This window comes from Oncorhynchus nerka, linkage group LG5 (genome assembly GCF_034236695.1).
Source record: "Oncorhynchus nerka isolate Pitt River linkage group LG5, Oner_Uvic_2.0, whole genome shotgun sequence".
NCBI classification, from domain to species: domain Eukaryota; kingdom Metazoa; phylum Chordata; class Actinopteri; order Salmoniformes; family Salmonidae; genus Oncorhynchus; species Oncorhynchus nerka.
Genome location: NC_088400.1, coordinates 60,809,391 through 60,837,233, shown reverse-complemented (window position 1 = coordinate 60,837,233; position 27,843 = coordinate 60,809,391). Strand labels below are relative to the sequence as shown.

Genomic DNA, 27,843 nt, shown 5'->3' with positions numbered 1-27,843 from the left:
TCCAAAAGCGCGCATCCAACCCGGAAGCCAGCCACACCAATGTGTCGGAGGAAACACTGTGCACCTGGCTGCCTTGGTTAGCGTGCACTGCGCCCGTTCCGCCACAGGAGTCGCTGGTGCGCAATGAGACAAGGATATCCCTACTGGCCAAACCCTCCCTAACCCGGACGACGCTAGGCCAATTGTGCATCGCCCCACGGACCTCTCAGTCGCGGCCGGCTGCGACAGAGCCTGGGCGCGAACCCAGAGTCTCTGGTGGCACAGCTAGTGTTGCGATGCAGTGCCCTAAACCACTGCTCCACCCGGGAGGTCGGAGGATTGATTTTAAACATCGTTTGGCATGTTTCTACTAACTTTTATTGTACTTTTTAAAACATTTCGCCTGGACTTCGCCTGGAATGCACCTTGAGCATTCGGATTACTGGACAAAAAACTCGAACAAAAAGGAGGTTTTTGGTCATAAAGAGGGACATTATCGAACAGAACAAACATTTATTGTCTAACATGGAGACCTGGGAGTGCCACCAGATGAAGATCATCAAAGGTAAGTGATTAATTTGAATGCTATTTCTGACTTTTGTGACACCTCTCCTTGGTAGGAAAATGGCTGTATATTTTTCTGTGGCTAGGTGCAGACCTAAAATAATCGCAAAGTGTGCTTTCGCCGTAAAGCATCTTTGAAATCTGACACAGCGGTTGCATTAAGGAGAAGTTTATCTTTATTTGTATGTTTAACACTTGTATCGTTTATCAATGTTTATGATGAATATTTCTGTAATTTGATGTGGCTCTCTGCACTTCACCAGATGTTTGTTTGAGACAATGCATTTCTGAACATAACGCGCCGATGTAAACTGAGATTTTGGGATATAAATATGAACTTTATCGAACAAAACATACATGTATTGTGTAACATGAAGTCCTATGAGTGCCATCTGATGAAGATCATCAAAGGTTAGTGATTAATTTAATTGCTATTTCTGACTCTTGCAAGCCCTCTCCTTGGCTGGAAAATGGCTGTATGGTTTTCTGTGACTAGGTGCTGACCTAACATAATCACATGGTGTGCTTTCGCAGTAAAGCCTTTTTGATATCAGACACTGTGGTTGGATTTACAAGAAGTTTATCTTTAAAATGGTGTATAATACTTTTATGTTTGAGGAATTTTATGGGATTTCTGTTGTTTTGAATTTGGCGCCCTGCAATGTCACTGACTGTTGTCGAGGTGAGACGCTAGCGTCCACCTGGTACCAGAGAGGTAAACCATTTCACATGACCGACGTGACATTTGAGAACAAATAAAATAATCTGGAAATTCAACTGCTGTATATAGGTTGTTACTTAAACCACAACAACAACTAGGAGTAATGACGTGTGTGTGTGTGGGAGTGTGTGTGTGTGTGAGTGAGTGAGTGAAACACACAGTGAGCTTTCAACATGTCCATCATTCCACTGAGCCTTTCCCCACCCACTGTCTCTCTCTCGCTTTCCCTCCCTCCCTCCCTCCCTCCCTCCCTCTATTTGAGAACAAATAAAATAATCTGGAAATTCAACTGCTGTATATAGGTTGTTACTTAAACCACAACAACAACTAGGAGTAATGACGTGTGTGTGTGTGGGAGTGTGTGTGTGTGTGTGTGTGTGAGTGAGTGAGTGAGTGAGTGAGTGAGTGAGTGAGAGTGAGTGAGTGAGTGAAACACACAGTGAGCTTTCAACATGTCCATCATTCCACTGAGCCTTTCCCCACCCACTGTCTCTCTCTCGCTTTCCCTCCCTCCTCCCTCCCTCCCTCCCTCCCCCTCCCTCCCTCCCCCATTCCCTCCCACATTCACACACACACACAGAAGCACCTCAACATGACCCCAATGTCACACACTCAAGCATTATCTCACTCAGGTCATGTCCTCTGCCTTCACACGTGTAAATCATTTAAATGGAGTGAAACAGGGACATGTGTATTTGTGGATGATTTACCATTACAGAAACATACAACTGAGAGCCTTTTTAAATACTGCACCTTTTTGGATGGAGAATACTGCACATTCCCCACGACTACTCTGTACAGACAGTGTTATCAGTTTCAGTGGAAAAGGGAAAACCCACAATGCAGCCACTCAGCAACTTCTCCTATCACAGTAATGGAAACACTGTTTGTGTATCTAGGGTTGTTCATTTTCTACCTCGGATGGTACTCAATTCCCAGAGTTGATTTGATCCCACACAGGACAATACAGTACATTCTCAACACACAAGCTCATCTTCAGATTTCTCTCTCAAACACACGTAACCAATATCACATTCTGTAGCTACTATGTGGATTTGAAGAAATTCTTTGAAAGTTGTGAAACCTGATTTCTGATGGAATAAAAGTGCTGGAGGAGGCGGTAAGGCAGTGCATAATACTACAGTCATGGACTACTTACAGAGGCTGGGTTCTTGAGTTGAGGCCATGTTCTCACCAGGTGATGGGTCGCTCTTCTGGTCCAGCTGGTAGCTACTGGCTGGGGCTCTTCTAGATGTGCTGGACTGTACGGCTCTCACTTCCTGGTTAGGGAAAGAGAGGGAGGGAGGAAGGGAGAGAGAGGAGGGGGAGGTGAGTGTATTATCAGAGGAAGCACCTGTGCTTTCCCAGAAGGGGGTGGAGATTGAGGTACAGGTCATAGCTCAATATGCACACACATACACATGACCATACACACACACGCACGCACACACACACACACACACACACAAACACACACATAGTACCAGTCTGAAAAATGATCCACCCAGTGAGTGTTAGGTGTCATTGAACCCCTGGACACCAGTGGAACATTATCGATGGTAGCGAGGATGTCTGTGTCTGTTGACTGGATGGCAAACAAACCTCTGAACTTACAGGGCAAACACTGACGACCTTGACTGGAATGTGCAAAACAGGCATCGACTGGAAAGTTACAGCAAACAAAACACTCCAGTGAATTTTAATTGGCAAACTCTTAGTGTGTGTAGCAGCTTAAGGCTACACCCTTCAATAAGAACTGTAGGTTACACAACTACTGTGTTAGACAAAATGCAATGTTATAATGCCAAACGTTGTTAGTGGCATATCCTCGAGGCATATAATCTTGTGTTTCCTGAAGTGTTTTTTTTTGTTGGTCAAATGTAGAAACTAGTAGACAAAGCACGCCTCGTTTTCTTGCAAATCAGTACTGTCTGGAACAAACACACCTGTGTGTTGTTTTCCAAGAACTATTTGCAAATCAAATGTGTTTCCTGTGGTATTTAATCTACAGCTTCCCAGCGGGACCTGGGGAAGAGTGACAACAAGGAAACAACAACACATGGACACAACAGACTATGCTCCCAAACACCTGCCACAACCAGAGAAACGCACCCGAGACAAATCTAGGACAGACACACACAAAGACACCATGAATTTGAAGGGCATGTCCATGAGAGGAACAGCTTGTGCGGTGTGTCGAGGTCACAGGTCCCTAAACAGAGTTAACCTGTGGTCTGGGTTCTTCGATTGACTGAATGTGGGATTTGGTCCCTCACACTTCAAGCTTTGTCAACAGCAGTACAGCAGTAGCTGAACACTCCATTCTGTAAATCTCGAACCACTCCTCTCCTCGGGAACGAGCTCTCAGCCTCCCACTGGATCGTGATACCATTTCTGTTGACGTCTCCCGTCTTTTAATAACAGTACGTCTATGGCAGCGCTTGTGTGTTGCTCCGGAGATGTTTAAAAGTGTCGTTAGCGGCAATAGAACTGATGTTTGAACAGCACTTGTGTTTGTGAAGAAGGGATTGACGGTATAGAGAGGACTGTGTGCTAATCTCGAGACGAGGGTTCCATTCAATCTAATCCACAAGGGGATTTTGGAGTTAAATCACCTGTAAATAATAATGCTCCACTGCAAACATGTTGGCACACTGAGTTTATTTCACTGTTTAAAAGAATCCAGTTGCACATTGTATCACAGCAAGCAAGTGGTGTATTCTAATTGATTTCATTGGATATGGCCCGTAGTCATGTTACCGGGCAGACTGGGCTCGATCCCCTCTATGTCTATTCAGCTCTGAGGTCAGATGTCAACAAACAGAGCAGGATGTAGAACATCTTTATCAGTGGAGTGAGCATTTACATCACATAATATAGGCAGCAATTATATGACACATTTCTATACAAAACATGTCATATCTCTACTGTGTATACATATATACCCATAAGTTCATTCAGCAGTATCCTCGTGTATTTCCTCACCTATTCCCATGAAAACAGATCAAATGTTTTCTGCTTTTCTCCGCTATCATGTCACAGCATTTCCATTTCTGAAGAGGAATGGGGTCAGAGAAGACACAGACAGGAGGCCATTTCCCAGGGATACTAGTTAGCCAGATCCTATCCTCCATATGTTCCCGTTGGCCCTGCCACAGCTTCCCCGTCAGCTTCCCCGTAAGCCTTCCCATCCAGCCTGGGGAATTACTTCCCCTTACGCTCCCCTTGACAGACTGACATCATTAATAAGGCACGTGCTTCAGGAAATCTACCAGCCTCAGAGACAATAAGCAGGAAAAATAAATTGCCCTTTTAAGGGTGTCTCAGTAATGAAATCAATGCCACCCGTCCATGACATTAATGCTGATGTGACAGCATGCACAGTAAAATGCCGGACGGACACGTGTCAGGGGAAACCATGGTGATAACATCAGTTTATTATATGGAGCTGCAGATTAGGAAGTGACATCGCGACCTGTTGTTTTCTGTCACCTGGGGGTGCACTCATACACAACCATGCCTATTAAAACCTAGTAAAGTACATCATACAGTAACTATAGGCGATCCCTCTCTCTCGCAGCGCTCTGTGTCCGCATAGAAAAGGGAGTTCTGGCTGAGATGACGGACTAGAAGGGGTTTGCTGAGGGAAATGGCAGCTCATATGTGACTGACTCACCACTTGGAGGGATGCTTTGTTTCTAATGATGCACACACAGACGCACATATACACACCACCAAGCCTGATTGCTTGGTCTAATGTTGTGAAAGCTGCCTTATTGCTTTCCTGGCACAACATGAAGTGACATGAAGATGACTCATCAGGATCCACAGTTGATAGTCAAGACAGAAACATACCAGTAGGCTGTAGGAGGCATCTGCCTTGCTGCTGGTGGAGAACATCTCATGTTTCTTCACTCGCCTTAAATCAATCCAATACTTTGTTAATCAATCCAATGTTCTGAGTTACAGCGTCACAAAACTTGCTTCACCTGAGCACGCGCACTGTACCTGAACAAGTTTGATTTCACGTTCTCCTCCTCTTTAGTGAAATAACAGCTTTAGTTTCTGGTTTGGAAGCTTTTGCTGAAACAGCAGATACTTCCTGTCTTTGAAGGTCACCCAGAAGCACTTAACAGACTCCAGAGTGTCTCATCCAAACCTTGGCAAGAGCTTCTCTTTCCATCAGAGTTGTTTGTTTGCATCCAATGCCATTAGCTCTCCTCACAGTCCAAAACGTTTGCTGTGAAAAATATTGTACAGTACAATTCTTTGTTGACTCCCCATTATTAGGAAACACAGGCCACTGAGATCCACCCACTTATATTTCAAGCACTCTCAATCCAACACAGTCACAAAAGAGTTGCAGCGAGGATAGAAAGATAGAGATGAGAGCGGGGAGAGCATGAGATAAAGGGGGATACCTAGCCAGTTTTACAACTGAATGCATTCAACTGTAAGAGATAGTGAAGATAGCTGGCAGTAGAAAGTGTCATGACGTTGACATGGGGGGTAGGTTTATGACAGTCATAAATACCTCTTCCCCCCTTTTTCCTCTCTCTACCATACTGATGTTGCATTTGCAAAACCCTTGGTTAACATAGAGATTGTGGGAACATCAGAAGGTGGGGGGAAATGAACTATATTCTGGTAATCTGACCAATTGAACATATGCGGTGGTACTTAATGAATATAATGTCAGTTCTGTTGTCATCTGAGACATTCTCATGAATGATAAGATGACATAAACTGTACAGTGGAAAGTCTGCACATCAGAGTTATCGGATTCACATGGAATTGTTGTTCAATTTAAATGTTTGAATAGGAAATTATTCGTGATGGGATGAAATGTGATTTTAGCTTCTAAAATGTGAGATTTGGGTTTTCATAAGGTAGGGCTCTGCTCAATCAGTGGCCCGCCCCTGTGAAGGGACATGGGGTATAAAACTTTTCAGACACACCCTCCTCTCCCTTCCTATATAAAGCCTTGACGACAATATAACCTCCTGTTCCGAGGATGTGGGGATGACGGTCCGATGTCAGAATGGTTCAGATAATAACTACAGAACGAAGCCAACATCAGCGTGAGCTTTGGTTGCGAATGGTATGAACTTTGAACTCTTATTCACTACAGAAGTGATACCTCCTAGCCGCTGAGTTAGCAACAGCCGCTGCAAACGAGGGTTAGGATGGAACAGACAGAGTATCCCGTCTATCACACAACGACGTTACTACAACGTATCAAATTGAGAGACATTCTTCAAAGGACTCGCTTGGGCAACACGGCCTTCCATCTAACACCAACCTACCGATACGCAGCTCAGAGTAAATATTTATTGCATTTTCCTTTTCCAAATGGGCGGTAATTTAGAATGCATAAGATACTGTATTTACGATAGCACAGCTTCACCCTTTGTTCCTCAGTCTTCCCACTCTTTCACTCAAACCCAGCCCTTTTTTTTGTGTAACAAGCTGTCATATCTGTTCCGCCCGCTAGGGACGTTTTCCTTTATGACGTAATTTGTAATCAAGTTATGATTTAATTATGTGTATGTGTAATTGTGTGTGATTAGTTAGGTATTTAGTAAATAAATAATTAAACCCAATTTTGTATTGCTGATTCAACTTGTTAGCCAGGGTTCGTGCAGATAACCAAGAATTTACAACTTTCAGATGAGACTGAATTAAGAGGACGATTAATATTGACTGCTATTGATGTAAAATATTACTAGGTCTTTAAGAGTTTATTCGGAAGATAACAGCTTATTATTTCGTGGTGCCCCGACTCTCTAGTTAATTAAATTTACATGATTAGCTCAATCAGGTAATATTAATTACGGAGAAATTATTTTATAGAATAGCATGTCATAACACTTAATCCAGCATAGCCAAAGACACGACAAAAGCCTAAATAGTATATTTGACCTTTCAGTTTCCCTATCAAATCTAAACATTTCAAGCAGACAATTAACAACAATGACAAATGGTTTGAGGCAAAAACCTAAGAAAGAAATTGGGAAACCTATCCAACCAAAAACATAGAGATCCAGAAAACCAGAGCCTACGCTTTCACTATGGTGAATCACCAAAACAATACACAAATGCACTATGTAAAAAGAAGGAACAGCACATCAGAATTCAGCTCAATGTAATTGAAGAATCAATAGAATCTAACCACTTCTATTAAAATTGGAACACACTAAACAAACAACATCACAAATAGTTATGTATGCAAACTGAGATATATGGATAAACCACTTATCCAATCTTTTTGACCCCATAACAAAGAACAAACAGCAAAGACATATATACATGATTAATTAAACATCTGAATCAGCTATTAAAGACTACTAGAACTCACTGGATTCTCCAATTACATTGAATTATCTATAGGACAAAATACAAATCCTCCAATCCAAGAAGGCCTGAGGTGTTGATGTTATCCTAAATTAAGTGATAAAATATACAGACCACAAACTCAAATACTTCAACTTGTTAACATCATCCTCACCTCTGGCATCTTCCACAATATTTGGAACCAAGGACTGATCGCCTCAATCCTCAAAAGTGGAGACAAATTCAACCCCAATAACTACCATGGGATATTCGTCAACAGCAACCTTGGGAAAATCCTATGCATCATCATTAACAGCAGACTCGTACATTTCCTCAGTGAAAACAATGTACTGAGCAAATGTCGAATGGGCTTTTACTAAATTACCGTACGACAGAACATGTATTCACCCTGCACACCCTGATTGACAAACAAACAAAACAAAACAAAGACAAAGTCTTCTCATGTTTTGTTGATTTCCAAAAATCGTTTGACTCAATTTGGCATGAAGGTCTGCTATACAGTTACAAAAAATCTGATATATAATAATAAAACAGTGTTGGGGGGGAAAACATAAAATCCGTGTACACAAACAACAAATGTAAAAAAAAACACATTTCTATCACGACTTCCGCCGAAGTCGGTTCCTCTCCTTGTTCGGGCGGCGCTCGGCGGTTGGCGTAGCATGTCTTCCAGCCATCATCGATCCACTTTACATTTTCCTTTTGTTTTGTCTTGTCTTCCCACACACCTGGTCTCATTTCCCTCATTACATGTTGTGTATTTAACCCTCTGTTTCCCCAATGTCTTTGTGCGGAATTGTTTATTGTAAGTGCATGTGCACTTTTTCTCTGGTGCGCGAAGGGTTTTGTACCCATTTGTTTGTTGTTCTGGTTTCCGGTGATTTTATTAATAAACTGCTCCGATGATTACCCAGTTTTGCTCTCCTGCGCCTGACTTCCCTGCCGCCTGTTACACACTCCCTTACAATTTCTTTCCAAAGGGTCGTGAGGTGAGACAGGGATGCATCTTCAGCCCCTCTGTCTTCAACACACACACACACACACACACACACACACATATATATATATATATATCAACGAATTGGCAAGGGCACTAGAACAGACTGGAGCACCCCTCTTCACCCTACTAGTATATGAAGTCAAATGTCTACTGTTTGCTGATGATCTAGTGCTTCTGTCCCCAAACACCAAATTAAGACTCTGCATGCAGAATTCTATACAACCATATACATTCTATAATCTGTGTACAATGTAAAACATCAAATAATGCTTGCACAGCAGAATTAGGCCAAAACTAGCTAATGATCAAAATCCAGAAAAGAGACTTCTGCAACCTTCTAAAAGGAAGCGATTCCCAAACCTTCCATAACAAAAACATCACCTACAGAAGGATTAACATAGAGAAGAGTTCCCTAAGCAAGGTGGTCCTGGGGCTCCTTCACAAACATAAACAGACCCACAGAGCCCCAGGACATCAACAGCAACACAATTAGACCCTACCAAATCACGAGAAAACAAAAACATAATTAATTGACACATTTGAAAGAATGAACAAAAAACAAACAAAGCAAACTGGAATGCTATTTTGACTATGTATAGACTCAGTGAGCACACCCTTGCTATTGAGACAGGAACTCTCATAGGCAGAGCTGGCTCTCAAGAGAATGCGGGCTATGTGCAGACTGCCCCAAAATGTGGTGGAAACTGAGCTGCATTTCCTAACCTCCTGCCAAATGTGTGAGACACACTTTTCTCTCAGATTACACAGATCCACAAAGAATTTGAAAAGAAATCCAATTTTGATAAACTCACATATCTGTTGGGTGAAATACGACAGTGTGCCGTCACAGCAGCAATATTTGCGACCTGTTGCCACAAGAAAAGGGTGACCAGTGAAAAACATAAATATGGGTTGTATTTACAATGGTGTTTGTTTATTTATTTTCCCTTTTGTACTTTAAGTATTGGCACATCGTTATAACACTGTACGTAGCCATAATATGATTTTTGAGATCTCTATTCTTTTGAAACCTCTGTAGCATTTCGCTACACTCGCATTAACATCTGCTAACCATGTGTATGTGACAAATAACATTTGATTTGATTTTCATATTTACTGTTAATTTCTGATTGCATTCAACTTTTGTTCATTGTCTATTTAACATATGCTTCCCAAGCCAATAAAGCCATTTGAATTGAACTGAGAGAGAGGTAGAGAGAGGGATACAGAGAGAGACAGAAAGGGAGCAAGAGAGAGAAAACAGAGAGTGAGAGAGGAGACATACAGACAGGCACATAGTGGAGAGAAAGAGAGAGGCTGAGTAGAGAGAAAGTGTTGTGATGGAGTGGGCCCAGCTTGGCTGTGGCGTCTCCAAGCAGGTTTGAGATAATTAGGAGCCTCTGTCTCGCTGGGCCAGCTGACACACACAGAGGAGCTAAACAGTACTGTGTGCCAGATGGCCAGACGGCCAGACAGACAGGCTGCAGAAGTGTCATATTTTGTATGGGTGGAGAGGACATTCTAGGCACCAGGCTTTATTGTTGTAAACACCTCTCACTCTAACACACTCATCACAACACAGTACATAAAACCAAGAAAAGCCACAGCTACAGTTGGGGGGTTAGTGATGATGTAACACTCCTCTGAGTGTAGGCTACTTTACACTGGATTTATGGAGGGTGTAGGAAGTACTCTGAAAAAAATTGTCAATGTTGATATAACATGCATAATCATTTTTTCCACTGAACATTTCTGAGAGAGACAGAGAGACGGAAACTACAGAGAGTCAACATGAAAAAAAGAGTGTGGTTCTGAAATGTGCTCATCATGCTTCACCATAGATGGAACTTGTTTATGACGTACAGTGGCCTGCTTGTTAACTCCCCAGAACCAACATCACTCTCTCTCTAGATCTCTCACTCTCTCTCTAGATAAAATGAATCACTAACCTTTGATGATCTTCATCAGATGACACTCATAGGACTTCATGCTACACAATACATGTGTGTTTTGTTCGGTAAAGTTCATATTTATGTCCAAAATCTCATTTTACATTGGTGTGTTATGTTCAGTAGTTCCAAAACATGCAGTGATTTTGCAGAGAGCCACATCAATTTACAGAAATAGAGTTGATGACAATACATGTGTTATACATGGAAATATAGATAAACTTCTCCTTAATGCAACAGCTGTGTCAGATTTCAAAAAACTTTACGGAAAAATTATAATCTGAGTACGGAGCTCAGAGCCTAAAACAGCCCAAAGAAATATCCGCCATGTTGTGCAGTGAACATTAGTCAGAAATAGCATTATACATATTCACTTACCTTTGATGATCTTCTTCAGAATGCACTCCCAGGAATCCCAGTTCCACAATAAATGTTAGATTTGTTCGATAAAGTTCATAATTTATGTCCAAACAGCTTCTTTTGTTAGGGCGTTTGGTAAACAAATCTAAAAGCGCGTTCAGTTCCAGCCAAACGTCGGACGAAAAGTTCAAAAAGTTATATTACAGGTCGTAGAAACTTGTCAAACTAAGTATAGAATCAATCTTTAGGACGTTTTTCAATAATGTTCCAACCAGAGAATTCCATTGTCTGTAGAAAAGCAATGGAACGAGAGCTACCTCTCATGTGAAATGTGCGTGACTGAGATCGAGGCTGCTGCCAGACTTCTGACTCAATCAGCTCTCATCCGGCCCTCCTTCACAGTAGAAGCCTGAAACAACGTTCTTAAGACGGTTGACATCTAGTGGAAGCCTTAGGAAGTGCAAAATGACCCATATCCCACTGTGCATTCGATAGGGGCTGAGTTCAAAAACAACAAACCTCAGATTTCCTGTTTGGATTTCTTCTCAGGTTTTGGCCTGCCATATGAGTTCTGTTATACTCACAGACATCATTCAAACAGTTTTAGAAACTTCGGGGTGTTTTCTATCCAATACTAATAATAATATGCATATATTAGCATCTGGGACTGAGTAGGGGGCAGTTTACTCCGGGCATGTTTTTCATCCAAAAGTGAAAATGCTGCCCCCTATCCTAAAGTTAACATTACACTCACAAAAGTTCCAAAAGAATAAAGACATTACAAATGTAATATTATGTGCAAATAGTTAAAGTACAAAAGAAAAAAGAAATAAACATAAATATGAGTTGTATTTACAATGGTTTTAGTTCTTCACTAGTTGTGTCACATTCGTCATAAGGATCGGACCAAGGCGCAGCGTGGTATGCGTACATTCTCTTTTAATGAATGAACCACTTAACAAAAACAACAAAACCAATGAACGAAACGTGAAGCTATACGAATAGTGCAGACAGGCAACTAAACATAGACAAGATCCCACAACACAAGTGAGGAAATGGCTACCTAAATATGATCCCCAATCAGAGACAACGATAAACAGCTGTCTCTGATTGGAACCATATCAGGCCAACATAGACATACAAAAAACCCTAGACATACAAAAACTAGAGTACCCACCCTAGTCACACCCTGACCTAACCAAAATATATAGAAAAACAGAGATATCTAAGGTCAGGGCGTGACAGGTTGCCCTTTTCTTATGGCAACAGGTCACAAATTTTGCTGCTGTGATGGCACACTGGTATTTCACCCAATAGATATGGGAGTTTAACAAACTCGGGTTTGTTTTCTAATTCATTGTGTATCTGTGTAATCTGAGGAAAATATGTCTCTAATATCATACATTGGGCAGTTTAGGAAGTGCAGCTCAGGTCTCACCTAATTTTGTGGGCAGTACATAGCCTGTCTTCTCTTGAGAGCCAGGTCTGCCTACGGCGACCTTTCTCAATAGCAAGGCTATGCTCACTGAGTCTGTACATAGTCAAACGCTTTCCTTACGTTTGGGTCAGTTACAGTGGTCAGGCATTCTGCTACTGTGTACTCTCTGTTAAGGACCAAATAGCATTCTAGTTTGCTCTGTTTTTTGGTTAATTCTTTCCAATGTGTCTCTCTCTCTCATTCTCTCTCGTTCACTCTCTCTCTCTCTCTCTCTCTCTCTCTCTCTGACTAGGCCATTCTCTCTGTCTCATCCCACTGGGCCTATGCGTAATGAATGCAAATCATGTTTCACTCCCTTTTATCAGGCTCCTCTGCCTCTTAATGTTTGCTGAGCGCTGCCAAACACCAACTCCATCCCGACGCTATTTATACGTACGAGTGACGGATCTAAACCGGGATATCCAGAACCTTCTCCATGTCCAGACAGTGACTTTGGACATAATCAGGGGGCTCCTTGTTCATCAATGCTGATACAATGTTCTGGGGATATAGGCCAAGTCTATCTTTGTTTATATGGATATAGACAGGTGGAAGCAAAATAAACTAGCTGCGAGTGTGTGCTCAGTTTGACCAACAGTGTTGCTGTTAATGATTAAGCCGTCACTCCGAATACCGTTCGTTATCCAGTAAGTTATAAATAAAGCTTTAACAGGTTTGAAAAAACAACAACATTTAATCTATTTCACCATGGCAACCATCACAGTAGCAGCCAGGTCTGTGTGAGGGGACGTTATGAATTACAGTGCTGTCTTTGTCTCAGAGCAATATCTACATAAATGATTAAACTGTAAGCCCTGTGGGTCGGGTGGTAATCCGTTAGCGTGCACGCTCCGGTGCCGTTCTGGGTGTCATCATAATACCGTTGGAAAAAAAGAAAAGGGCCCTGAAACACAGAATCATGCTGGTGGTGAAGATGGGTCATGAAGATAAGGAAGATGATTGGTAAACAATAGGAAAGGAATGCTCATTATATGCACATAACAGATAAGTACAAGATGAACGCTTTAGAAAGGGACCCCCCACCCTAATCAAACTCCCCACCCGTAGAGTATCTAGAATAGAACCTGTTTTAGGTCAAGTCAATTGAAATGAAAAGCCAGGTGATGACGCGGCCTGGCCATTGGTTTAACTGTACAACAGATAAGTGCTGGTAATAATTGGAATGTCTAGTGTTCAGAGACCCACTCCTTTGTCATTGGGCCGTGTGGTTGAACTCATACAGCCGTGACTCCATTAAATGATTTGAATCAGTGAAACTGAGATGAGGTGGAAGGGTCTCTTGGAGCTAATGGAATCTTACGAGTGAGCCGTTGAGACACTTTGGGCCGGGCCGGGCTGGACAAGAGAGGGCTGGAAGAATGGGTCAGAATGAATGGGTTTTGATGTGGGTGTAAGTAAACTGTAGCCTCAATGTCAACATAACATTAACCATTTGGAGCTTTAAAAGAGGCTCTCAAACCTGTTTGCCAAATACCACTTCCTGTCAACCGGGGCAGCCAATCACAATTGACTAACCCCTAAATATAACACGCAAGCATACATATGATGTTGCGTCAAGTGTCAAGTTACTTAGCTGAAGATCCTGCATATGGGACACATTACATCATCTTCAAGGCCTCCGTAGAAATGAAAGGACAATCATGCTCCAGAGTGGCACAGCGGTCTAAGGCACTGCATCTCAGTGCTAGAGGCGTTACTACAGACCCTGGTTCGATTCCAGGCTGTATCACCATGATTGGGAGTCACTTGGGCGGCGCACAATTGGCCCAGTGTCGTCCGGGTTTGGGCCGTCATTGTATATAAGAATTTGTTCTTAAACTGACTTGCCTGGTTAAATGAAATAAATGCTTTTGTACATCCAACAGTACAGAGGTACGGTAGCTACTCAAGCTGTGAAAATCAACCCAAGCTCCCATGTACATTCCCAACCGCACGTACCACCATATGAATTTGTGCAGATGCCTCACATGTCCAGCTGGCCTTCAGGACATGTCACATTTAAAGCCACCCATAACATCAAGCTTCATAAGTCACAGTGGGCTCTATATTTAGAGACTGGGTGTCCCTTGAAGTGGTGAAGTGAGGATGGGGAGTGGGCTATCTATCTCGGAAGCCCCCTAGAACCTCCAAAAACAAACTACCCGAGATGAACTCCCTGGTGAAATAACAGGACAATGACACAGAACGTGCCATGGTGTAGTGACATAGATTCTATCTCTGTTCCATGGTGTGGTGACATAGATTCTATCTCTGTTCCATGGTGTGGTGACATAGATCCTATCTTTGTGCCATGCTGTGGTGACATAGATTCTATCTCTGTGCCATGGTGTGGTGACAAAGATCCTATCTTAGTGCCATGCTGTGGTGACATGGATCCTATCTCTGTGCCATGGTGTGGTGACATAGATTCTCTCTCTGTGCCATGGTGTGGTGACATAGATTCTCTCTCTGTGCCATGGTGTGGTGACATAGATTCAATCTCTGTGCCATGGTGTGGTGACATAGATTCTCTCTCTGTGCCATGGTGTGGTGACATAGATCCTATCTCTGTGCCATGCTGTGGTGACATAGATCCTATCTCTGTGCCATGCTGTGGTGACATAGATCCTATCTCTGTGCCATGGTGTGGTGACATGGATCCTATCTCTGTGCCATGCTGTGGTGACATGGATCCTATCTCTGTGCCATGCTGTGGTGACATAGATCCTATCTCTGTGCCATGGTGTGGTGACATGGATCTTATCTCTGTGGAGTGATACATGCTGTGGTGACATGGATCCTATCTCTGTGGAGTGATACATGCTGTGGTGACATGCATCCTATCTCTGAGGAGTGATACATGCTGTGGTGACATGGATCCTATCTCTGTGGAGTGATACATGCTGTGGTGACATGGATCCTATCTCTTTGGAGTGATACATGCTGTATGACTTTGGTTCTATTTCTTCATTATAGACCTACCTGTTTAGGTATGCAACTTTTAAGGATGGCTTTAGATTGCATTTGGATTCCAGTGTGATCTGGGTTGTTAACTGGATTCGTTCTGACATTCGTGATTTCTGTTTTTTGATTATTATTTGACCTTTTTGCTGCGCTGTTAGGAGCTAGTAACACAAGCCTTTTGCTGAACCCGCTATAACATTTGCTGAACTATGTACAGTACGTGACCAATAAACTTTGATTTGATTAGACAGCTATGACATTTATAAAGACTTTAGTGTTTAGCGCTATTGTTTCTCATCTATAACAAATGTCATGTTTAATTAAAATCTAAATATCAGATGATAATGAAAACGATATTGCTCCTCTATGATGTGCATTAAAACAACACATTACAACAGCACTAATTATTAAGAAGAGGCAATATGGAGATGTCTCTATATTCACATTAAATGTGTATATGACTTGTGAATACATATATACAGTACCAGTCAAAAGTTTGGACACACCTACTTATTCAAGGGTTTTTATTTATTTGTACTTTTTTCTACATTGTAGAATAATAGTGAAGACATCAAACTATGAAATAACACATCTGGAATCATGTTGTAACCAAAATAGGAGCGACCCTTCGCAGTGATGCCAGCTTTTACACACTCTTGGTATTTTCTCAACCAGCTTCACCTGGAATGCTTGTCCAACAGTCTTGAAGGAGTTCCCACACATGCTGAGCACTTGTTGGATGCTTTTCTTTCACTCTGCGGTCCAACTCATCCCAAACCATCTCAATTGGGTTGAGGTCGGCTGATTGTGGAGGCCAGGTCATCTGATGCAGCACTCCATCACTCTCCTTCTTGGTCAAATAGCCATTTTTATTGACATTTTTATTTCACCTTTATTTAACCAGGTAGGCTAGTTGAGAACAAGTTCTCATTTACAACTGTGACCTGGCCAAGATAAAGCAAAGCAGTGTGACACAAACAACAACACAGAGTTACACATGGAATAAACAAGAGTACAGTCAATAATACAAATAGTCCTTACACAGCCTGGAGGTGTGTTGGGTCATTGTCCTGTTGAAAAACAAGTGATAGTCCCACTAAGCGCAAACCAGATGGGATGGCGTTTGACTGCAGAATGTTGTGGTAGCCATGCTGGTTAAGTGTGCCTTGAATTCTAAATAAATCACTGACAGTGTCACCAGCAAAGCACCCCATCACACCTCCTCCTCCAGGCTTCACAGTGGGAACCACATGCAGAGATCTGTATTTTATTTAACTAGACCAGTCAGTTAAGAACTAATTCTTATTTACAATGACTGCCTACTGGGGAACAGTGGGTTAACTGCCTTGTTCAGGGGCAGAACGACAGATTTTTACCCTGGCAGTCACTGTCAGCTCGGGGATTCAATCCAGCAACCTTTCGGTTACTGGCCCAATGCGCTAACCACTAGGCTACTTGCCACCCCTGCTGGAGATCATCCCTTCACCTACTCTGCATCTCACAAAGACACGGCGGTTGGAACCAAAAATCTCAAATTTGCACTCATCAGACCAAAGGACCAATTTCCACCGGTCTAATGTCCATTGCTCATGTTTCTTGACCCAAGCAAGTCTCTTCGTATTATTGGTGTCCTTTAGTAGTGGTTTCTTTGCAGCAATTTGACCATGAAGGCCTGATTCACCCAGTCTCCTCTAAACAGTTGATGTTGAGATGTGTCAGTTACTTGAACTCTGTGAAGCATTTATTTGGGCTGCAATTTCTGAGGCTGGTAACTCTAATGAACTGATCCTCTGCAGCAGAGGTAAATCTGGGTCGTCCTTTCCTGTGGCGGCCCTCATGAGAGACAGTTTCATCATAGCGCTTGATTTTTTTTGCGACTGCACTTGAAGCAACTTTAAAAGTTACTTAAATGTTCCGGATTGACTGACCTTCAGGTTTTAAAATAATGATGGACTGTCGTTTCTCTTTACTTATTTGAGCTGTTCTTGCCATAATATGGACTTGGTCTTTTACCAAATAGGGCTATATTTTGTATACCATCCCTACCTTGTCACAACACAACTGATTGGCTCATACGCATTAAGAAGGAAAGAAATTCCACAAATTCACTTTTAACAAGGCAGACCTGTTAGTTGAAGTGCATTCCAGGTGACTACCTCATGAAGCTGGTTCAGAGAATGCCAAGAGTGTGCAAAGCTGTCATCAAGGCAAACGGTGGCTACTTTGAAGAATCTCAAATATAAATATACATATTTTGATTTGTTTAACACTTTTTTGGTTACTACATTATTCCATATGTATTATTTAATAGTTTTGATGTCTTCACTATTATTCTACAATGTAGAAAATAGTAAAAACAAAGAAAAACCCTTGAAGGAGTAGGTGTGTCAAAACTTTTGACTGGCACTGTATATATAAATATATATATATATATATATATATATATATATATATATATATATATATATATTCACACGTCAATCCCTGAGGTCATCTCATTAGGATAGATAGCATGATGATTAAGCTGATGCATGACTAATTGGTGTGTCTCCCAGACATTTGTTTGCCCCCCTCTGGTTGGGACTGGTAACGACATCTTATTTCACTCTCAACCAGTACAGGGAACCCGTGTGTATGTAAGTGTGTGCATGTGTGTGTGCGGGCGTGCGCATGAGTGTTACACAACCAGGTTCAGACAGACCACGTAAACATAAGCAGAAGGGGGTCGGCTAGTCAGCTAGTCCACTCGAGCAAAAAAGGAGCTCTTCCCTCTGAACATAAACTATTGCATCACTCCACATCTGTGGATAATGGAAGCATAACCTGTCCTTCTCTACAGTGGAATCAGTGAAGTTATGGCGCTACTTATAAGACCACCCGGCAATGATCCATCCTCCATTGTTATGTCTAACCTCTCAATGACATCCCAGGCATTCCACTGTATAAATAATCAAATATCCCACCAAAGCTGACGCTTTATTAAATATGCATCGCAACCCTACAGATAAGGCTAGAGACAGATTCATGTTTTATAGTGAGCTGCAAACCTTTCCTTTCTGTGATCTGTGAACACTGGCTCTGTGTCGAACTGACACAGGCTTTTGTTAGACGACTAAATCAGAGAGAAGAAGGTGACCTTCCCGTTGCCTGCGAATACTGTGTGGCTGAGAATGTTATTAGAAACCAGAGTGAAACAGAGACAAATGAACAGTCAGATTATTGTGCTTCATTCAAGGTCTCCTTTATTAATTAAGTGTTCTAAAAGGGTATTAATCAATTATTAACATTCTGCTTTATTGTTTCTCAGGTCACCTTGCCCCAAAAGGGGACAGAATGAATCTGATTTGGGGGAACAAAAAGCACTTCAACACCACGGGCACACAGAACGAAAATTACAAACGAGAATGAAATCTTCTGCAGAGGAAATTGAAAGGAAACGGGAAATCGGATTAACATTCACTAAGAATCAACCGTGAAACAGAAGGGTCAGGTTATGTATGATTCAAAGGAAGAATTAGACAGTGACAAGTATCCGTGTTCTCACTAATTAAGATTCAACATAATGACAGAAAGATCGGTTTCTTTACAAATTTCGGTCGCGCAAAATGAAGGATGTATTCCAAATGGGCGTAGTAGAGTAAAAGTAAGGCTTTATTCCCTCTTTCCTTGACTTGAATGATGAAATAGAAGAAGGATTGAGAGTCATCATATTGGATCCCTATAGAAAGCAGTTCAGCGTTAGTATATCACAACGGTACAGTAGATTAACCACCATTGTATGGGGATTGGGGGCGGCAGGTAGCCTATGCGGTTAAGAGCATTGGGCCAGTAACCCGAAAAGTTGCTGGTTCAAATCCTTGAACTGACTGAGTGAAAAATCTGTCAATGTGCCCTTGAGCAAGGCACTTAACCCTAATTGCTCTTGTAAGTTGCTCTGGGTAAGAGCATCTGCTATATGACACAAATGGGAAATGAAAGTTAGCCTCTTAGCCTAACCTACATCATCTCAGTCTCATCATGAATGTCAGTCAGCTCATGTCAAGGGAATAAAATAATTCATCTTTGAAGCAAACTGTGTTAGAAGCAAATGTATCCTATATGTATAATAGGACAAGGTCCATTGGGGAATAGCCAAACTCTGTTCTTATCAGGATGTGTTTGGTTTATTATGGCTTCGTTCCACTCTGTCTCGCCACACTAGTCTAAATATACTTAACAAGGCTTAACTTTTCCTAAAATATTACATTTCACTCAGTACCAGATGAAGTTTTTACTGTGTATTTGAGACATGGCCAGTTATTCTGAGCCAAAGAATGTCTGTGAAAGATTGCATCTTTTGGACCTTTGGCATCAGTGGTTCAGTGTTGTGGTCGCAGCAAACTACAGTACAGTCATCTGAGAAACCTCTCACATTTCCTTTCACATCTTTAGTCATTCTCCTCTCCCCAAACACAACCTTCTCTTCCTTCCCACCTCATTTCTCTCTCTCTCTCTCTCTCTCTCTCTCTCTCTCTCTCTCTCTCTCTCTCTCGCGCTCTCTTTCATAATGTAATCTTGTCAGTGAGGTCGCTTACACTTATTAATTAAAGAACATTAAAGATATAAACCCTCACAAAAAAACAACCTCCTCAGAAAAACAACAACCCCCTCAGAAAAACAACAATTATTTTGTTTTTTACACTTCTGCTCTTGTGGTTAAAACTACTAAGAATGAAGCTTCTCAGCTGGCCTTTAATCAGTTTAGCTGACTTCACCTTCCTCTTTGTGATCTGAAGCAACACCAGAACCCACAGATCCACATAAGAAGACAGACAGACAGCATGACCCAGTCCAGAACTCTGACTACGACAGGCATGATCCAGTTCTCTATAGATCCACGTCTCCACTCTGCCTGCGCTCCCATCCGATCTGAGGCAGGCTGGCAGTACCTAAAGGCCCTCCACTCCCGCGCTGTCAGCCACAGCCGACATACCAATTACAGGGTTATTTTTAAAATACAGCTTAACCATAAAACCCCAGGAATAGGCCTTAAATAACACAGTGTGGAATAAGCCCCGTCGTCTGTGCATGGCACTGCACTGCACAGAGAGCATGTGCCACCAACAGGTTTCAGCCCACAGTCGGCAGGCTAGAGAGACACCATACTGCAGCTGTGCTGCCGCCTCAAGACCTCTAAAACCTACAGAGCTGGGACTACTGTATGTTTCTTATGAGTAGGGCTCGGAGTTTTCCCTGACCATGAGCTAATTATGAACAACTTTGGGACCCAGTTAAGGCCATATGGTCAGGAACAAATCTAGAACCTAGTTATGGACTAGTAAAAGCTACTATGAGTCCCACAACTAAGCAATCAAAGCCAGTGAGCTCACTGAATTTGTAAGTAAGAAGTTAGTCAGTAGATTGATAACACACTGGTCTTAAATACATATAAAACTAAAAGCATTGTATTTGGTAAAAAATAAAAAAAATAAACTCAACTGGAGTTGTGTATAAAGGGTGATGAACTGCTTCTCTTCTTGTTTTCATGAGAAGTATTTACTGTAATGAAAATTGCAGATTGTCTCTCATAATCCAACAACATTCAGCACAGACAGCCATACATACCTCACAAGACATGCCACCAGGGGTCTCTTCACATTCCCTCAAGTCCAAAACGAATTCACGACAACACACAGTATTATACAGAGCCATAATCGCACGGAACTCCCTTCCATCTTCAATTACTCAAGCGAACAGCAAAAATGACCTTAAAAAAAGTGGATAAAAACAACGTCCCGTGGCAAAATAAGGACACGTGCACGCACGCACACACACACTCTAACACACACAACCTACGCACACACACACACTCTAACACACACAACCTACACACACATTACTCTTTAGTTGTATTGCTTGTATGTCGTTGTATCCTCCATCTGTGTGACTCTTCTTGTCTATCAGTGTATCAGTGTTACTGGTCGTGTTTTGTGTGGACTCCAGGAAGAGTAGCTGCTGCTTCGGCAAAAGCTAAAGGGGATCCGAATAAACCAATAAACTCCGACGGTGTATTGATCTAGTTTATAAATAAGTAAAGCTGCCTTCAGGTGGTTGACACTGAGACATGGCCATGCCCTTTGTTTACAGCATGACTAAGTTCCCTTTACATCTCTCAAGAGGACAGTAATAACATGGCCGGGGGCTGAGAAACATCAGCTGTGTGTTTACGCCAAACGCCATAGACAGGAGGATGGACTAGAGATCAATACAGATTTCTCGGTGCAGCTAATGGGGAGAGTTCACTCATTTCTTTCCCTTTTGCTGGCTGGCACCTTATAGATTCACTAAGGATATTATGATACTATTCTAGTTTTGATTAAACCAATGGAATCTGCGGTGGATCTTTAGCATTACGAGCACATCATGGCCAGATTTGGGAAGAATATGGTTGGACATCACGACGGTGTTAAAAGCAACTAAGAGAATAACTAGGTCAGATGGACCATTCGTTACTCCACGGTAGACACTTGGCAGTGGGATGCTTTCCTCAAAAATGACCCACTTTGCTTCCAAGTGTCTTAGATTTTCCTCTGAGAGCAGCCAGCTGTAATGTGATGGAAAACCAGGCGGTGAAACAATCGCACTTCGACTACAGCGAGAGAAAAAAATTGACGGAAGCACTTGTACCAGAGTCAAAAAACGTTGGGTAAACCCTTTGCCAAAGACTGAATCATATTTCTCGGGCTTTTCGGTATATTAAAAAAAAAACGATTTGTCTAGAGAGAAGACGCTCCAAGTATCAGAGCATCGTCATTCCTGTTCATGTCGTTGTAACAAATCTCCTAAACCCTAGACTGTGCACTGGTATCCACAGCTCTTTGTAACAAATCTCATAAACCCTAGACTGTGCACTGATATCCACAGCTCTTTCTAACAATACTCCTAACCCCTAGACCGTGGTATCCACTGCTCTTTGTACCAATACTCCTAACCCCTAGACCGTAGTATCACTGCTCTTTGTAACAATACTCCTAACCCCTAGACCGTAGTATCCACTGCTCTTTGTAACAATACTCCTAAACCCCTAGACCGTAGTATCCACCGCTCTTTGTAACAATACTCCTAACCCCTAGACCGTAGTATCCACTGCTCTTTGTAACAATACTCCTAACCCCTAGACCGTAGTATCCACTGCTCTTTGTAACAACACTCCTAACCCCTAGACCGTAGTATCCACTGCTCTTTGTACCAATACTCCTAACCCCTAGACCGTAGTATCACTGCTCTTTGTAACAATACTCCTAACCCCTAGACCGTAGTATCCACTGCTCTTTGTAACAATACTCATAAACCCCTAGACCGTAGTATCCACCGCTCTTTGTAACAATACTCCTAACCCCTAGACCGTAGTATCCACTGCTCTTTGTAACAATACTCCTAAACCCCTAGACTGTAGTATCCACTGCTCTTTGTAACAATACTCCTAACCCCTAGACCGTATTATCCACTGCTCTTTGTAACAATACTCCTAACCCCTAGACCGTATTATCCACTGCTCTTTGTAACAATACTCCTAACCCCTAGACCGTATTATCCACTGCTCTTTGTAACAATACTCCTAACCCCTAGACCGTAGTATCCACTGCTCTTTGTAACAACACTCCTAACCCCTAGACCGTAGTATCCATTGCTCTTTGTAACAATACTCCTAACCCCTAGACCGTAGTATCCACTGCTCTTTGTAACAACACTCCTAACCCCTAGACCGTAGTATCCACTGCTCTTTGTAACAATACTCCTAACCCCTAGACCGTAGTATCCACTGCTCTTTGTAACAATACTCCTAACCCCTAGACCGTAGTATCCACTGCTCTTTGTAACAATACTCCTAACCCCTAGACCGTATTATCCACTGCTCTTTGTAACAATACTCCTAACCCCTAGACCGTATTATCCACTGCTCTTTGTAACAATACTCCTAACCCCTAGACCGTATTATCCACTGCTCTTTGTAACAATACTCCTAACCCCTAGACCGTAGTATCCACTGCTCTTTGTAACAACACTCCTAACCCCTAGACCGTAGTATCCATTGCTCTTTGTAACAATACTCCTAACCCCTAGACCGTAGTATCCACTGCTCTTTGTAACAACACTCCTAACCCCTAGACCGTAGTATCCACTGCTCTTTGTAACAATACTCCTAACCCCTAGACCGTAGTATCCACTGCTCTTTGTAACAATACTCCTAACCCCTAGACCGTAGTATCCACTGCTCTTTGTAACAATACTCCTAACCCCTAGACCGTAGTATCCACTGCTCTTTGTAACAATACTCCTAACCCCTAGACCGTAGTATCCACTGCTCTTTGTAACAATACTCCTAACCCCTAGACCGTAGTATCCACTACTCTTTGTAACAATACTCCTAACCCCTAGACCGTAGTATCCTCTGCTCTTTGTAACAATACTCCTAACCCCTAGACCGTGGTATCCACTGCTCTTTGTAACAATACTCCTAACCCCTAGACCGTGGTATCCACTGCTTTTTGTACCAATACTCCTAACCCCTAGACCGCAGTATCACTGCTCTTTGTAACAATACTCCTAACCCCTAGACCGTAGTATCCACTCCTCTTTGTAACAATACTCCTAAACCCCTAGACCGTAGTATCCACTGCTCTTTGTAACAATACTCCTAACCCCTAGACCGTAGTATCCACTGCTCTTTGTAACAATACTCCTAACCCATAGACCGTGGTATCCACTGCTCTTTGTAACAATACTCCTAAACCCCTAGACCGTAGTATCCACTGCTCTTTGTAACAATACTCCTAACCCCTAGACCATAGTATCCACTGCTCTTTGTAACAACACTCCTAACCCCTAGACCGTAGTATCCACTGCTCTTTGTAACAATACTCCTAACCCCTAGACCGTAGTATCCACTGCTCTTTGTAACAATACTCCTAACCCCTAGACCGTAGTATCCACTGCTCTTTGTAACAACACTCCTAACCCCTAGACCGTAGTATCCACTGCTCTTTGTAACAATACTCCTAACCCCTAGACCGTGGTATCCACTGCTCTTTGTAACAATACTCCTAACCCCTAGACCGTGGTATCCACTGCTCTTTGTAACAATACTCCTAACCCCTAGACCGTAGTAACCACTGCTCTTTGTAACAACACTCCTAACCCCTAGACCGTAGTATCCACTGCTCTTTGTAACAATACTCCTAACCCCTAGACCGTAGTAACCACTGCTCTTTGTAACAACACTCCTAACCCCTAGACCGTAGTATCCACTGCTCTTTGTAACAATACTCCTAACCCCTAGACCGTAGTAACCACTGCTCTTTGAAACATGCTTTCTATCCCTGGTCATCTTGTTCTATCTTGACATTTAAACCATCAATCTTCCTAAACAGAGCATTTTCTAACTGTGTAAAAACCAGATGCAATAAAAAGAGGGGCCAAAATACTGCAACCAGGTGCTGCACCAGGGGTTTTCTATTGGTCAGTGATCACATGGACGTCTTTCAGAGGATCCCACATAGCCACCCTGAAACTAGAATAGACGTATTTATGGAATTAAGTGAGAGACACAACAAGAACACAAAAACGAGCAACAGAGCTGATGTTTTTTCTTTTAAAGTGTGACGCCATTGGTCACCGGACCTCCCTCTATCTACACGGATACTCTGCTCACCGTCGTTCAGACACTAGAGACGGATACATTACAACTGTGACAAAATCTGCAATGAACCTACTTCACTCAACTTACTTTTTGAACTTTCCACAAAAGTTTTATTCAGTTTCTCACAGTAAATGTAGCACATGATTGCCCATCAGTTGGTTCCCTCCCAAACAGTCCATGCACAGAGCACTTTGGGCCACAATAAGTTCGGGCACTGTTTGGCTAAAACATTCAATTCACATAAAGCTGTACTGCATAATAAACAAAGAAGTTTGCTTACGGTGTTTGTTGCTCCTGGGGGCTTCTCAAACATCCTCTTCAAGCTACTCAGAGGGATGTCAAATCTCTCAATGGTCTTGGCAGCCTGGAGGTCCTCCCGGAGTACTTGGTCTTCCGTGCCGTCTGCCTGAGGGCCAGAGAGATATGGCGAGGAGGAAACGGACCCCGGGGTCACTATTGACTCGCCACTCACCACCTCCAACTCCTCTCCATTTCCTGATTGAATTTCCATTGTTGTGGAAACCGTATCCCCCTGTTCTTTCCTCTGGGCAGGAGTGTACAGGGGAAGTCTACTGTAAGACTGGGAGGTAAAGGGGGGAGAAAGAAAGAGAGAGAAAAAGAGGGAGTAATGTGAGTGAGAGAAAGAGGAGTAGATGGGGCTCCGGTGCCTTCCACTGCTCTGTTCGGACCCTGTGACTGTTCTAGACACACCAGGCTGATAGACGGCACAGAGAGGCTGGCCTTCAGAGGAGGAGAGAGGAAGAGGAGAGAGGAAAAGATTTTCCCAGTGACACACCGTTTTGGGTCTTGGACGCAGCTCACAGTAACGTCAGCTACATAGCTATGAGAAATAAATATTCACTTTAAAGAGAGAGAGACAGAGGGAGACAAAGGGAGACACACAGAGAGAGAGAGAGAGAGAGAGAGAGAGAGAGAGAGAGAGAGAGAGAGCGAGAGAGAGAGAGAGAGAGAGAGAGAGAGAGAGAAAGAGAGACAGACAGACAGACAGACAGACAGACAGACAGACAGACAGACAGACAGACAGACAGACAGACAGACTACTTTATAAATGTAATATTACACTAATAGAAGTATTATAGCCTACCTTTCAGCTTAATCCTGAAGCAAGGAACTCCAGAACCCAGTTTAGACTGAACTGACTCCTTTCTCCCTCCCTCTGTCAGTACCACCCAGGCCAGGCTGACAGGAAACAGTTGAGACCCCGGGTTGACAACGTCACCAACCTCACACCGCCCAACCCCAGCCCTATCCTTGTCTGGCTCCAATCCTATTATTCCTGAACAAATCAAGGAAGCTCGGTCACAATTAACCTCCCACCCCAGCCACCAGTGTGATGGTTGTTTTATTGTTCATTTCTTTAACACTAAGTGCCCTTCCTCTCCTTGGGAGGGTGTAACTGCACTGGGCACGGCTAAAGGTTTGTTGAATGGTTTAAACACATTTTTTCTCTCTACTTACACCATTGGAGCACAACTGTTCCACTGTTTTACTTTGTCCCCCTGTAACAGTAATGGTATCTTTGCTTTGCGTTGAATGTTTTTTTGTTGTGTCAAGAGCCTTTCAGTGTGGGGACTTTGTGCAGTGTGAGGATATGCTCACTGTACTGTAAGGTTTTGCTGGGTTTTCTGAATGAGTTTAAAGCACTGAATCGTCAACCATGTGAAATGAAATGAATTACTTATGCATAGATTGTGAAATCTGCCAAGTCAACTCTGTGGTCCTCTCAGGAATGTCGAAAGGACTTTTTTTTCAGACAATAGGATTTCAAAGAGTACCTTGGCAACAGTCTCGGGTAGTAGTTGAATAGTTGAATATTGGAATGTGTTTTAAAATACACTTAGAAAGTATTGGAAAATACTCAAATACACTGACTCAAACACACTCCCATGCATTTGAAAAAAATATGAGGCTATTTTTAGCATAGCAAATTATTATAGCAAATGACTTCCGATAGAAGTAGTTGATTCGGGCCAATATTATTAGAAAATAGTCAAATCCCAAAATGTCGTTCAGCTCAGGGAATAAAGAGAGGGATACAAAGGGATAGAGAGAGGGATACAGATTGAGCTGGAGATCAGAACAACTTCATGAGTGTGAGGCCATGACAGATGCATCTGACAGTACATGTAGTATGCAGCTACATTTGAACCTGTGGCGCATACATTATTTAGTGGAGGCCAAAGTGTGTCACTTTCAGATGGATCCTGTATCCGCCTGGCACACTCCTCTTACAGGAGTTACAACGCTCACGACAAACACGTGCACATACGTACGCACACACACACACTGCCCTCTCCCACTCAAAGCGGATCAGAAGTTTTCAAAAATGGGCCTCGTACTCTCCAGTCCGAAAGTCCTCTTCATTCCCACGGAAAACCCTTCAACTACAAAAGACATAACTCAACATCTACATACCAGCCATGTCATGACAAGTAGGAATATCATTTGTTATCATGGAATGCAAAAAGTAGGGTGGGGATGTATTTCTCTACAGAGAAGTTCTCCATTAAAAAAAAAAACACTGTATTGTTTATTTTGTATGCAAATAAAAGCTCTTCTTTCTAAGCTTTCATTGGATTAAGATGGGCTTTTCCCGGCAGATGGAGAATTGTTGCATGCATTACTGGACATGTGGGTAGGTATGAGCCATTCCTAGCAGATGGAGAATTGTTGCATGCATTACTGGACATGTGGGTAGGTATGAGCCATTCCTAGCAGATGGAGAATTGTTGCATGCATTACTGGACATGTGGGTAGGTATGAGCCATTCCTAGC

The 27,843-nt window shown here is 42.5% G+C and overlaps 1 protein-coding gene across 1 annotated transcript in view; it reads right to left on the bottom strand.

Moving 5' to 3' along the window:
* LOC115129760 (xin actin-binding repeat-containing protein 2-like) overlaps positions 1 to 26,233 on the bottom strand; it is a 53,672-nt gene extending 27,439 nt beyond the window's left edge. The window contains exons 1-3 of the mRNA XM_029660457.2: positions 26,153 to 26,233; positions 25,328 to 25,627; positions 2,424 to 2,544 (exon numbers count right to left, since the gene is read on the bottom strand). Of these exons, the coding sequence (XP_029516317.2) occupies positions 2,424 to 2,544; positions 25,328 to 25,558 (352 nt within the window). The 5' untranslated portion in view covers positions 25,559 to 25,627; positions 26,153 to 26,233. The remainder of the gene's footprint in view (positions 1 to 2,423; positions 2,545 to 25,327; positions 25,628 to 26,152) is intronic.
* Positions 26,234 to 27,843: the final 1,610 nt, after the last annotated feature.